The sequence below is a fragment of the Notechis scutatus genome, chromosome 6, assembly GCF_049901735.1.
Source record: "Notechis scutatus isolate UNSWTSFEM ecotype Mainland chromosome 6, rNotScu1.2, whole genome shotgun sequence".
NCBI lineage: Eukaryota > Metazoa > Chordata > Lepidosauria > Squamata > Elapidae > Notechis > Notechis scutatus.
Window position 1 is genome coordinate 46403905 of NC_142014.1, and position 15386 is coordinate 46419290.

Genomic DNA, 15386 nt, shown 5'->3' on the forward strand with positions numbered 1-15386 from the left:
TTTGCTGACCCAGTATTGGCTTCCTTTTTGAACTACCAAACTTCCCTTAGAGACTGGGGCCACTTATGGTACGGAGGGGTTGAAAGAGAAAAGAAAGGATTTAGATAATTTACATTTCTGAACAGAATGAATGCATCATGCTTTTGTCTATTCTGTCAGCATGCCAAATTAGGCAGGAGCCAATGTGACAGAGACAAACTCAACTGGATATTTGAATGCCAGCAAGCATGAGTTTTGAATATATATATCTAAGGTTTTTTATCATATAATAATAATAATAATAATAATAATAATAATAATAATAATAATAATAATAATAAACAGAGAGAGAGAGAGAGAGAAGGAAAGGAAACAGAGAGAAAGGTTAAATTTATTTATAAAAAAATAAAGCAAGCATCAAAATGCATACATATGCAAACTTACAAAACAAGAACCTTTACAGTAAAATTTTCTTTTGTATCAGAATTTTTGAACTCTAACAATTTTTAGATATTCCGTTTACCATATAAATGATATTTATGATACCATTTACAATACTAAATGCAGTTTCGGGAAAATTTAAGACATGCTCATACTGTCTCAGAGTTTTTTTGCTTTTAAAAAGGATAATTAAGATGTAGAAATTTAAGACCCATGAAATTATACTGAAGGAACTGGGAATGTTTAGCCATGAGAAAAGGAGATGAGGTGGGTTGGAGGTTATTATATCACTCTAAACAGTAAAACAATAATATACAGAAGGTTAAATCTGATTCTACATCATTCTGGAGTCCAGAACAAGTATCAATGGATTAAAGTTATATAAAAGAAGATTCCAGCTGAATCTGCTTCAAATGGCAAGAGTAGTTTGATTGATCTGCTTTAATTTGGATCCTTGCACTGGGCAGAGGATCAACCTTAATGGTTTAATTAGCCACATCTAGATTTTATGAAATTTGTTTAAAATATTTATATGTAGTGCTGTGCAACACTTCTGATTTCCAAAAAATGCTTCAGAAGGCTATATACTATTGCTAAACATTTATTTAGAACCCATTTAATCTCATTAGTTGAGCTGGGGTATTTCCAGACAGATGACTACTATTGCTAATACATTTTTCTTGTTCTTCTAAGTCATAAACAGAATTGCAAGTGTCTGTCAGTATTATATAAATACATCCCATTTCTTACATGCTTATTTTACAGGTTTATAAGCTTCTTTAGTTCTGTTCATAATCCCATTATGCATAAACTAGATTAAAACAACTAAGAAAAACTGATCAAAAAAACCACATTACAAGGTAAAATATTTCTATGATGAGGAACTATAAAAACCCATATAGGTTATTTGTTGTTATATTCTGTCTCTGCCAGCATATTTCCTATTCTTCAGTTGCTGTATGAACAAATGCCAGCATTCTTGTAAGAAACATCTATTTCAGAGTTACTGGGTCTGGATGTTATGCAATTGGAAATTTTTCTCTTGACAAATGTTGATAAAAATTTCATTGAGAACAGAATAGGAGGGTCTCAGGTATTTGTAGATAGAGTCAATACATTCCTTTTAATTAGTTCTTTAATCTTGCAATTATTTTATATGAATATTTCAATGTATTTTCAAAAGAGGTTTTCTATCCTGAATGGGAAAAATAAAAATCACCCCTTCTACCTTGAACTTTGAAGGTTTTTGGCCTCTAATGGGGACATATAAATATTCCTCAGACAAGTTTCTTCCTTTGTCCAAAGATTTGTGTTCTTAGGAGTCAGCATGCCATCATTGTGTGTGGATATTTGTCAGATTAAAAGAAATGAATTTCATGAATTTTCAACCCAAAACTAAGTCAAAGAGTAAGGGACAGAATGAGCAAGTTTACTTTCTAGCCAGGATAAAGAACCATCAGAACATTCACAGAACAATCTCCTATTACTGAGCTCTACATATGTACAAAAGCAAAGGCCTGCAAAACCATCATCAACATTGTGCTTGTAGGGTAGCAATGTGAGTACAGAAAATAGCAGTGTGAGTACAGAAATATTTTTATTAGTATCTTCCATATACAATGGAATAAATTAATATATTCCACTTACAAAATGCTTTAATAGGAAGACCCTTTAGATCTTTCAATAGATTGTTTTGCCTATTCAGTCCAGATTGTGGCTTCCATCCAGTCTATATAGATTTTGCATGAAGAAAATGAATTACATTCTGAGATTCTCATTTTCCCAAGAATATTCCACAGCTTGACCTGGTTGATATAATTTAAGACTTTTCTATAGTTAATAAAGGAGATACTGACTTCTTAATTATCCAACAAACATCAATAATAATATTCTTCTTTTTTTTTACAAAGAATGTAAACACCTGGCATCTCCTTTCTATATCAGCATGATCCTATTCATAATTTTGCTAGCATGTGAAATAGTGTGATACTTTGAACTCTTTGTTAAAATGGTGTCCTTTTTTGACATTGGTTTTACTGTTCTTCTCAGATATGCTAGCTAGCTATTTTTGGGTTGCTTGCCATGATTCTATAGATTCCTGTACCCTTGTAATTTAGTAATGACTGGAATGCTGATCTGAGTTCATTTTCTAATTCTTCTAAATAGATCTTCTCTTCTGATACCCATCTTCCCAAAGCATACTGCTATACTGCTGCTGCCCAATATAGATGCCTGGTAAATATCTGGGATGAACTACAAGCCTTGGGTGATTTCTGGAAGTACATATTTTTTGCATAGACTCATTCAGATGTTTCATAATTAATAATGTGCATCTAACTCTAAAAAATGAAGCAATTCTAACGTGGCACATTTTATTAGAGAAAATATTTGTTAACATATTGAGGCTGTAACAAATCTACATTGTTGCAGCTGTTTTAATTACTGGATAAGTATCTTTCTTGCTAACAAGATCATGTATGAGGAAATGGTTAATTGAGGTGCTACAGAATATGCAAGTAGAAGTTCATACATGAATATATGCATGAATGCATCATGTACGTATATACCTTGTAACAACATACAAAAGCAGCCACTGAAATTTCTCAGTTCTGGGAGGAAAATATGCATTCCTTTATCTATTATTTCATAACTGCTCAATGGGAAGAATACCAGCAACTACTCAGACAATAAAATAATTGGAGAAGACAGAAATTAAATTATGATTTCCTTGGGGCTTGATGACCACATATAGAGAAGCTGAAGGTAGCTATCTAAGACTTTCTACTAATTTCATCTGGAGATCTAATTTAGAGGTTTTTAACTTTAAAATATTCAGGATGAATATTTAATGGAATTTCATCTTTTTATGTCATTTTTTCTGTTTGCCATTGGCCCCTTGAGAAATCAAGGCAGGCTAAAATCATTTTCTGTTTTTGAGCCATAGAAAACAAATGAAAAAGGTGGAGGTGGAGGTGGTGGTGGAGGAGGAGGAGGAGGATTAAAGTTTTCTCAATGACTCTGGTCAACTTATGAAAAGCACATGGGAAAATATAAAAAGTAAGTCATATTGAATATTTTAAAGTTGAAAACCTCTAAATTAAATCTTTAGTCCCTGCTTGCTTCCTGCTTCTCCTGCTCCCACACCTGCAATGACCCAGAAGGCAACAGATGTTCTTCAAGGGCATCTCTTGCCTTTCCCAAGTGCACTGAATGCAAACAATGCATGCAAGATGTTAAAAGTAGGGAAACTAAACTATTAGAAGTGAATCTTCAGTGGCACCAACTTTTTTGCATTTCACAACCTCCTGATTATAAAGTGCAACGGGACATAGACAGTTATGAATTTAGTTATTTATATCTACACTTGCTGTTTAAACTGTTCTGGCCTTGCAGTCATAGTTGCATGAGTTCTCACTTAATAACCTGTGTGGTCCTGGGGGTTACAATGGCAACTGGGACTGCCAGGATTGTTGTCACTAAACAATACCCTACCCGACTCTGTAGTCTCTTCCCCAAACCCCAAAAACTTTAACCTTAGACTGTCTACCATTGACCTCACCCCTTTCCTAAGAGGTCTGTAGGGGGCGTGCATAAGCGCACCAACGTGCCTACCGTCCCTGTCCTATTGTTTCTCTATTCTTTTATTTTTCTTATATGTACCCATCTCATGTATTCACAACTATGTATACACGTATACTTATTATCTTGTAAACAATTGACAAATCAAATAAATAAATAAATAAATAAAATAAATTTGGTCATATGACATTGTATTTTATAACCACATCACTTAGTGATGGAAATTCTGCTCCAATTGCCCTCACAACCCAAGGACTAGTTTAATTATATTCAGATTAGACAGCAAGCTACTACATCATCCATTGGACAATTCTCTTGCTGCTGTGCCTTTCTACCTTTCTCTTCCAGGAAAGCAATGGATAATCACTTTTTCCTCTTGTGAGTTGACACATATACTTTGTGGTGTTTGTGTATGTATATGCACATATGTTTGTGTGTGTGTGTGTATTTGGCACATGAAGCACACATATAGGTGTATGCACTTGCACAATATTAACTTTATATATACAAAGACACAGCATCAAGATACACAGACATGTTTCCATACAAAATATGGACTGACGCAATGTATATAAACCACTTTATTAGCATAATTATTTGACAATTTTACATTTCATTTTTGGTTTTCATGGAAAGGAGCAAAGAGCTTTTGGTCTTTAATTCTCCTGTTTAGGCTTCTGAAATTGATCACTACTTTTCCCAACCAATGTTTGCATTCCATGGTGTCTATGCCTACTTTTATTAAGACTAAAGATATTTTACTTCTTCTAGTTACTAATTCTTGAGCTTGTGTAGTGTGATTGTCCAGCCTATACTAAATAACTTGATCTCAGTTTATAAAACATATGAGTACAGAGGAAAATCTTTTATTACCTTCTTCTAGAAGTCTGTTTGTTACACTAGGTCACTTGATTTTTGTGTGACAATACTCTAGAACAATTGAAAGAACTTCAGATCAAATAGAGAAGCACATAATTAGCACAGCAAGGATATCTTCATTCACTGGGACGAGTGACAAACAAATTTAATAGATAAAATAAACTTACATCTACCAACAGTTTTGCTACTATGAGTGAATCAACTGCTACATTAGACAGTTAACTTCTTTAGTATGACTTCCTGACAAAAAAGAGGAATAAAATAGCAGGAAATGGCTAATGGCTGATATCAGGCATTCAGGGTGTGAGATGAAGAATTTGATAAGTACACTCTACATACCAATAATAGGTTGGTTTTCTATTATAGCAATTTGTTTTACCATAATTTTCTCAACATTTAAAGAGAATGAGTGTCATTTGCAAAGAATGGTAATAAAATACCCAGCTATAGACAAAGAAAACAAAGCTCACAAGTCTTCAAGCAACCAATATTGTGCCTAGAAATATAAATGAGCAATCTTCATCTTTTATCTTTCCATTTAGTATAACAAAAACTGATATTCTTTTTAAACATAGTAATTTAAAAACAAGGTTTCAGATGCAGGTGGCAGCATCTGGCCAACTTTGCCTGGCATTTGGAAGTTCACCAGAGTTGGACCTGCTTAATAATTGGATGGGACACTTCCCGGTAATATTAGTGTTGTAGGCTAGACTGGAAACTTCTTTACCTTTTACTGAGAAATAGAAAGTGGAGGACATTACAGTTTTTCAACAACACTGAATTGTTTGTTGTCAGGGATATCTTAATGAACTCACCTCTCCTCCAGTGCAGGGGAAATGGCTGGAGTATCTTGAAGTGCAAAGTGCCTCTTTCTTAGTTACATCATCATCCAACCCAAAGGCTGCTGAGCAGTTGATGGAAAAATACTTATAAGGTTTCCAAGTTTTTCCAAAATCCTGAGATCGCTCTAGGACCATGGCTGCTGGTCTCGGTGACTTGAATATCATGATCAAATGAGTGAAATAAAATTCAGCTTCCAAATTGAGCTGGATCTTCTCCCTTTGTATTCCTTGTGCGGATTGCCACCATGTGTGTGGTAATCTAAAAGATGAATCAACCATAGCAGAAGGTGGATGAGCCAGATGCATATTCATAGAGTTGCATTTGCTACACTTAGGCCGCTTGCATAGGAGGTCTGCATTTTCACTGTAAGAACAGTATAATTCTGTGGAGTTGTATCCACATGTTGTATCTGTCCACAATTTACGTCCATGACCCAGGTTTCCCATTTGAGGATTGCATGCCTTCTCACAGCGAGACCCAGTTCCAAGGATACTATTCAGTCCTAAATAAGAAAAAAAAGGCTTCAATGAAACTCCTCATATGTATCCAATCCATACATTTATCAAAGAAGAGGGGGGGGGAGAAAAAAGGAGCAGACACAATGGGGGAATTATTTGTTGAAATAAGATGGGATTTGCAAGATATAAAGGAAATGATGAAAATGAAACTGGAAATGGGTAACAATTTATTACAGAAGTTAGAAATGGCGATTCAGCTTGCAAAGGAACAAAGAGAACCAGAGGGGGAGGAGTCAAACAAAGAGGAAGCCAGCTTTGAAGATCAAGTGGAACAACGATCATTTAAGCGGGGGGTGGGGGAATAATTAAAATTAAAAATCTGTGGTCCTGATGTGATAATGAAAGGGGGAATGGTTCGGAAAATGAAAAAAAGGAAAGGGAAAAAGCAGAAAAGGGAAGCGCAGAAGAAAGACCAAGAGAGGGAGGGAGATAAATTAAATAATTGGAATGAGAAATGGAGGGGAATAATAATGGGAAAAAAGGGAATTAAGAGAAAGGACCAGAAAATAAAGAGAAATAGGAAGCAAACAAGAATGAAAAGGAATTATATTGTTAGGAGAGTGAGAGATAATGGGTAAAAAAAAAAGGATAGGGAAGGTGATTCCGCAAGGTAATATGTTGTGATATATAAGAATAAGTATTGAAAATAGATAAGATTGTAACTGATATCAGTTTTTTAAATTTCTTTTATTTCTTCTTTTTAACTAAAGGATTATCGCTACATTAGATATGGAACTTAATGAAATAAATGGGAATTTATAATAAGAATATTATATATTAATTGATGATCAGTGATGCATAAAATATGAGAATTATTATGGAAAGATTTATCAGTTGCTATAATTAATTGATTATATTAATATTTTTGCAATGTATAAATGACTTATAAGGTGATCAAGAAAATGTTACGCAGAATCTGATATAAAATATGTGTATGTGTGATATGTAGTAAATAGGGAAATATTGTTATTAAAGTAGAATGAGGGTGGTTAGCTTGAATTATTAACCAAAGGGGACAATTTTAAGAATTAATAGAATAAAGATTGATAAAATTGCAAATGTGACAGATAAAGGCAATATGGGAAATGAATATAGAAGTGAGACAAGAATTTTAGATAACACTGTAAAATAAGATATGAGAATATCCTAAGAAAAATTAAATAAGTTATAATATGAACTGAGATTGGATAAAATAAGTCTAAGGAATTTAATATTAACAAGGAGTACTGGGATATGAAATTGAATAAGTAAAATGAATAGGTAACTACGGTCATGTTTGTACTGAGATGTGAAACCTGAAACCAAACTGCTTGCCAAATAAGAATTTTTATTTAAAATAAAAAATAGGAGAGGAAATTGAATAATGAAATTACTAGGCATGTTTAAATGATATGGTGGTTGGCACTAGGAGAGAGTACTGAAATGTTGAAAATAATCAATGAAGGATTATGATTTAATGTGAATATGTTTATTAAGAGACATGATTGGTATTATTAATTTTGCTTATACTAAAATGTATGATGTACTGATGCCACACTGTTTATGTATTGTTGTGTATGTGTAGATTGAAACAAAAAAACTTGATTAAAAATATGTATCCAATCCACAGTGAGATATTGAGTTTGTTTTCTTACAAAATACAAAATACAGTAAGAAAACATAGTTAAATAAACAATGGATCCATTATACTCTCAATCTCAGACCAGCTCCATTGTATATCTAGATAGATAATAATACTCAACTATTTTATAAGGCTGTTTTAAGGAATATTGTGATAATTTTTGTTAAAAACATTGACCATTTATATCAAATGCTTTTACTAAGAAATGAATTTGTACAAAACTCTTGAAATACTCAATTTCATGGTAACTAAATTAATTCCAAGCAGGTCTTCTTTTACAGGATTGCTCAGTTATAATACGTTTTATAAAGTTGTACAACACATACTTTTCATGTTCAAATATTAACATCACTAAGTACAAATCTCTTCTGCCAGAAACCTTGAAGGACCCCTGCCAGTCAGTGACAATTATTTGGGAAAGAATGGATTACTGGCTCAGTATAAAGCAACTACTTAAGTTCTCGTGCAAGTCTAAACATTACAAAATGATATACTGCGCATTACCAAGAAATTACTAAAAATTGTTAAATGGAAGATCATTATTAAATACATGTCAAGAATACATAGATAATAATATTATTGTCTGTTTTATGCCTAAGGCATCCCTTTTTCTTTTCTTTTTGACTCATGAAATGTATTTCAAAGTTTTCTGTTTACATAAACACTCAATAAAAACAAATTTAAAATAGGAGGGTAAGATCAATAGTTAACAGCAAATGTATGCATACTATTTTCAGAGGCTGTCTACTCCAGCCATTTCTTCTTCTGCTCTGTTCATCCTATCACTTTTTGCTTAAACAATGGAATGTTCATATGCAATAAATTATGCTTATTTCTCAGAAAAAAACATGGTTAGGATCAAGGTTGATTTTTTTACTTTGAAAGGAAAAATTGTCCTATCTTAGATGCAGACAGCATGCTTAAGCCTACAAAAGTAAATAAGTACACCAGTAAAAGTCACATTATAATATCCAACTCTTTTCAAAGTGCTGTACAAACATTAACTAATCTATATAGGTCTCCTGAGAAGTAAGGAAATATTTTCAAAGTGTGTTATCACTCACAATTGCCATAAATTGCCTCAGTTAACATGCTGGCTGTTAAATTATTCACTTTCATTATGCTACATAGGCCCTTTACCTACTATATAATCAGGTTTCCTGTAGCAATTTGATGTCTATGGAGATTTTCAGTTACCCATGGTCGTAATAAAGGCAATTGGGCTTCCTTTGTTTTTTTCTTGAAGATGTTTTGCTTCTCATCCAAGAAGAAAGAGAAGTGAAATGTCTTCAAGGGAAAAACAAAGTCTAGTTGCTTTTTGAAAAAGCATCTTTGGGTAGCAGCTTAATCTATTCCATTTATTTGCAATCTAGCAAAGGAAAAATCAGAAGCATAAAAAATTTACCTTAGAGAAAATAAGTAATCTTATGTATATCCTATGAGTTAAAATACATTGTCTTTTTTGAAAAAGTTTCCCTTGCCTTTTAAACTCAAATGTCTAGTCCATACAGGATTAGATAAAATACTGAAAACATGCAAAATTAGGCTTATGCTTCATGAGTCTTGGTCAACACTCTTTAGAAAAATAGGCAGCGGGAAATTCGCAATCAAAGGAAGAAATCAGGAGAGCAAACAGGGATAAGAGCTTTGTCAGAGAATTTAGCAGGAGAGGAAGAAGCTGGCTTGAGATACTGTCAAAAGGATGGCATCAGTGGCATCAGTGGAGCAATGAGAACTTGGAAGCTGTGTGCTGTGTTTACCAGAAAATTATGCTAATTACCTCTGTGGCAAACAATAGCATTTCTCCTTGCAGAAGGAAAGGGTGAAAGAACTGGAGGCTAGCCATTCTTTTTCATACACATCAGGGATTGTGACAATCACAGCAGAACTGCACAAACAGCTTTCCACAAAGGCTGACAGAATGAGGCCTTTAAGGAGGAGGGCACAGGAAGTCATCTCGAGACAAGGTCAATAAGAGAGCAGCACAAGAAGGAAGAAAGCACTTCAGGGGAGGGCTGAGAATTTGGAGGATTGTGGCAAGAACAGTGGGGTGAACATGATGGTCCTCCAAACCAAGGAGTTGATCAAAGAATGCAAACATGGAAGCCAAGCACCATCTACCTGAGAAAGTTCTATTATTCCAGCCTCTCCAGCTCTGGTCAACAAAACCAAGAAACCCAATTGAAACCTCCACTAAGGAGGAAAAGAAGTGCAGTGATGGTAGTGGTGAAAAAATCACTAGTATACCAGATATAAGGAGCCATAGTAAGGGGAACTCCATGTTGGTGCACAAATTCAGAATATGAAGGAAAGATTACCAAGACTCATCAATCTGATCACGATCCATTCCTGCTTATCCATGTGTGGTTAAGCAATGTTGCTAAAAGAGGGTTGTAAAAAATAAAAAAAAACTAGGGTAAAAAGATGAAGCTATATGGATTGTAGGAAGTGTTGTCAAGGAACAATAAAGGAAATAAAATCTTGGGGGTGAAATCCTGGGGCTATGAAAATGGTGTTGTCAAGAAAGATTTGGATTCTTAAACCATGGTCTTCAGCAGTAAAAGATACTCTCAGTGATGTGGTGAAGTGCACCTCATAAAAACAGGAGGCAATTATTTTGCGAAGAATCTTGTGAATTTTATGCCAGTAAGGTTCTTGTGTCTCCTGATAAGATGCGCACAGGGCCATAGTGTTAAAAAAGAAACAAAAGCCAGTTGTTCTTAATTCAGAAGATCCTTAAAACAAATATAAAATTGAAACATTTTCTTTCAGGACTTTGGATAAACAACTTGAGAAAAAGTGGAACTTTGTTACTGCATATGTTGACTGTGGCTTATAGGCACACAAATGGAAATACACATCATTTCCACAATGGAAGATGTGACGGAGAAAGCGATGGAACTGGCAGAGATGGCAAAACTTGCTTTAATTAAAGAAAATAACTTATCCAGTTTTGTTTCTACTTGGAAACTGCTTCTGGACTTTATGCTCAAACAAAAAATGAAATGTTGATCTTATGCTTTGATGATTAGATTATTTTATTGTTATATAAATGGCTAGTACTTACTAATATGTAAAGCAAAAAAGTTGAGGTTGTAACTGTATTTTATATTCCACTGTACTGAAAAAGTTTTAAGTCACTGCTTTTTTCTTTCCCTTTTACTTTACATCTTTCCCCCTTCTCTTCCTTCCTTTCCCAGTTCCATTAATATCTGTTTCTATCTGTATTTTATATAATAAACTTCAATTAAAAAAGAAAAATCTAATCAGCTAATCACAACATTATGAAAAACATTTTTGACATCAGTTCCCTATTTTACTTACTGCTTTTATATTTCTTTTTTTTCTTCCTCTCTCAGTCCAAAGTTTATTGTCAAGCTGCACTTTGTTAGATTTCAATCCTGTGTTAATGCAAGAGTTCGAGGAAGTGTACATATTCCTTTGTCTTCTTTTTCTCACAACAGTCCTGTGAGGGTGGACTGATTATTCATACACCATACAGGACTGAAATCTGTAGTATCAGACAAGACCCTGCATGAGGTAATACTGTAAAAGGATTTAGAGCTGATCTTGGGAAAGATATGAAGGAGCCATTAAGCCTGAAAGAAAGGAGTAAGCCATTAAGGAGAGTCTTTGACAAGAGATTATGCAGTCCAGAGATAGAAAGATGCATGAAAAAGAAACTCAGAATAACCCCACCTTGATTTTGTTTTGTATAAACAAAAAGAAAACAGAGAAAAATTTGGACAGGATTTCCAGATTGATGCCAACCCTTTGAAGTAGGCCAGGGGAAGAAATACTTTATTGTTGTAAGGTATATTAACAGAATCTTGAAAACCTGTCCAAAGTTTTCTCTCAAAGGAAAACCCAAGGTGGAATTAGTATGAGTTTCTTTTTTCGTGCTTCCTAGTTTCAGGACAGTGTAGTCCAAGTCCCTTAATTAATCCTTGCTGCACTTTTTCTATATTACATTGCCTGGTCTGAATATAAATAATGTAGCTGCATTAACAGCTTTCTTTTTTTGTTTTTGTTTTATTCCTCAAATCTATATGAGCTATTTTCCACTATTTAAAGTAAAAATGCCAGCATGTGGCATTCATGGAATGGATATCAGTGCAAAAGTATAGTCCTCGGGTATAAATATTCAGAAGGAAAATCAATGTACAATCTACAAAGAATGCCAGTAGATCACAATAATCTCTAATTTGTTCATTGCAACTAATGATAATCAGAGAAAACAACTGTCACACACATTCCAAAGAGTAATTCTCTGTAATGTCTTGAAATCATGCCACTGGAATTACCTTAAGTATCTTTTTTTCTGCTTTAAACAATTGTACTATTTACTTAATGTGTAAAGAATGAAGTAGTAAGTAGTAAGTAAATTCTGTCATCCTACATTCCACATAGGTATGCTAGTTAGTCTTTCTTTAATTCCACTTAAATGACACATTACACATTTTTGTTGATTCTGAGGAACTAATAAGGCCCGTTTAGGATCCAGGGCTATATGTTTAGTTCTGTGTACAGTATACTTTCTATAGAAATACTCTTTATTTTCTGAGTGCATATATTGTTGCACTCTGCCAGTGAATGAACTAATAAGATCAACAGTTCTGCATACCTTTTTTGGACAGGCCTTGTGCCTTTGAGTAAGTGTTGATCTATTCTTGCAGTTTTCTTGGCAAGGGGTTTCAGAAGTGATTTGCCATCGCTTTCTTCCTAGGGTTGAGAGAGAGCGACTGGCCCAAGGTCACCCAGATAGCTTTGTGCCTAAGACAGGACTAGAATTCATGGTCTCAGTTTCTAGCCTGGTGCCTTAATCACTATACCAAACTGGCTCTCCCTGAACACCCATTACAATAGAATACCCACTATTCCACTATTTTTCAAGTGAGGAAGGAAAGCTGCAATATTATAACAAAATTCATTTATAATCGGCGATTGTAAAATTCCATTTCCTTAAGGTTATGATAATCATACGCAAAAACGTAGTATATTATAGTATATCTGCCGAATAGTTTTAAGAAATTCGTCTTTCTCTCTTGCGCAGCTCCAGCCCTTTAATGATTTTCTTCTAATCTCACGGAACCACTACCATCGTTTAGTTTAGAAAGCGAATTTAATCTCGTTTATTTACAATACAAGCACCTCTGCTCTGCGTTCAGTCGAAGGAGGAACTCTGCGAGTGACAGGGGACATTGCTCAGCTTCTGTCCCAAGCAGGGTAGGGAACCGTGCGGGAGAAGCACCCCAGAGTCAACCGCGCGCCAACCTCCCCCGCGAGGAACCGTTTCTAAAAGCGTCTCTTCTCCAACTATCAGCAGACCTGCGGGGGGGGAGAACTACTACACCCAGCACTCCCGCGGGCTCCGAGACACCCACCTGCAGAGCAGCCCAGCAACACGAGGTGCCAGAAGGGACTCCCCATGGCGGAGCGCGGGGCACCGAGCAGGCATGCAGTCCTGTGGGCGCGAACCCTCTCGAACTGGGCGCCGCTAAGGACGACAGGCAGGCTCCCTCGCCACAGGCCCCCACAGGGCGACGGCCCGAGGACCGTTTGAGCCAACCCGAACGGCATGTGCAACCGCGGGCATCTTTTTCGCTCCTAGTCGTAGCCGATCACCGCCAGCTCTGCTCCCTCGTCGCCTTTGCCGCCACCTATTTCTCCCCGCTGGGGGATCCCCGGCCAGGTGCATGAAGAAGCGGCGCCGATCCTCCTATCCCGCCCCTCCGGCTCGTCTCCTCGTCCCGAGTGACAGCCTGAGAGGGGAGTGGCAGCGGCTGAGGCTGAGGCTCATACTAGAGCGGCGGCGGCGGCGGCGGCGGCGCCCCAGGACGAAGAGAAGGGCCGGCTCCAGCTGCTCCCACCCCTCCCGTCTGTCTTGGGGAATAGTGGAGACCGCCTTTCTCGTCCCCCGCTCGCCTGGTCGCCCCCGGTGCCTGCCTTCCTTCCCCACCCAGCCGGCCTCGGCCCTCCAGGGGGCCTGGTACTGCAAAGACCGGGCTGCCCCCTGACCCAGCGCCGCCCTCCCGGCTCTCTTCTCGCGGCATTCCTCAAACCCACTGACTTTTGTCCGCTGTCACTTCGCGGCACGCCAAGGTGCTTCAGCCGGGCGGGCGGCAAGGAGAAGGGAGAGGATTTCTCCGCTTCTTTCCTCGCTTCTTCTTCTTCTTTTTTAGCCTTATCACCCCGCTGCCTTCTTCCCTCCCAGCTTACCTCGGAGGGCGACTGACCTCCTTAACCCGCAGTCACCGCGGCCATCTTCCCTGGAAGGTACTTCTTGCCTTGACACAATAGAAAAAAAGGCCACCTGGGCCGCCTTCTTTTTCTTTCTCTGATTGCTTCCTGCACCATCTTCCTAATCCACTTTTTAAAAAAAAATAATCAAAAATTAAACCAATGTCTCCAGTCCAGATATTAAAGACGGAGTGTGCAGACTTGACTGCATTGGCCATGAATGCTGTCCATTGCTCATTTTACACATATTAAGTCTTCAGAAAACAATATTTGTATTTATTAATTAAATTTGTACAGCTACACATCTCCCCAAAAGCAGCTCTGGTGGCACACAGTAATTAAAAGATAAAAAGATTTCCCCTGTACTGTCCCATTCTAGGGAGCCATGCTCAGCTCTGTTTCCTAGTCAAGGAAGCCAGTGTTGTCAGAAGATGCTTCAGTGGTTTGGCATGACTATAAGCTGAGACACAGAACATTGTTACTTTCCTACTGAAATTGACCTATTTATCTCCTTGCATTTGCATGCTTTCAAACTGCTAAGTTCAAGAGGTGGAGCAGGATTGGGAGCCCATGCTGCCATGCTTGGGTCTTGAACTGCCAACCTTCTGGTTGACAAGCCCAGCATCTTAATCACTAAGCTACTTTGCTCCTGTACAACAATTCAATTCCACTAAAATAAGGTTTTGATTTTTTTTTTTTTTGCTTTTATTATGAAAACATTTTATTCACTGGATTCACAAGCTGTAAACTGCAATAGTCTCAGAAGGAACTCATTTAAAAAAAAGCAAGCTGATTAGGTTTGTCCAATCAAAGCTGGAGTATTGTAGAAACTTGTTCCAGCTTTGCCTATGTCTGAAGCAGGGCTGTGTTTGCTTAGGAGCAAGGGTTGATAGCCAATAGCAATAGCCAACTGCAAAAAGATAATCTGCCAAAGACATGGTGTGACTGCTGAATGTCTTCCACCCACTGGCAACTTCTAGCATGACATGTAATAGTAGACCCATTCTCTTTGGATTATCTGTAGTGTACAATATTTGTTAATAAAGTTCAGAATTTTCTCCACTTATTTTAATTGTCAAGCCTTTTTAAAATAAGAAACACAGGGGCAGCTGGATTAGACTGCTAGCTAAGTATGTTTAGCTAGGGCTTGATCAGTGCTTGGTGCTGTGCCATAGTGCTCCTGTAGTAAACATACAAATTACTTTTGCCGTATTATAGCTTTTGGACCCTTTTAGTACCCATTGCAGATTACAAATATTTTTAGTCTGCTTGTATTCATATATCTA

The 15386-nt window shown here is 36.7% G+C and overlaps 1 protein-coding gene across 3 annotated transcripts in view; it reads right to left on the reverse strand.

Moving 5' to 3' along the window:
* The window catches only part of NTN4 (netrin 4), a 36946-nt gene extending 23091 nt beyond the window's left edge, over positions 1 to 13855 (reverse strand). For 2 of the 3 annotated variants that reach the window (XM_087968123.1, XM_026693968.2), the window contains exons 1-2: positions 13245 to 13855; positions 5694 to 6223 (exon numbers count right to left, since the gene is read on the reverse strand). In XM_087968123.1, coding sequence (XP_087824249.1) covers positions 5694 to 6223; positions 13245 to 13440 — 726 coding nt within the window. In that variant the 5' untranslated portion in view covers positions 13441 to 13855. Of the gene's footprint in view, positions 1 to 5693; positions 6224 to 11184; positions 11460 to 13244 lie in introns of those variants that run through there. The other variant, XM_087968124.1, reaches the window with a different exon arrangement.
* Between the last annotated feature and the right edge of the window lie 1531 nt (positions 13856 to 15386).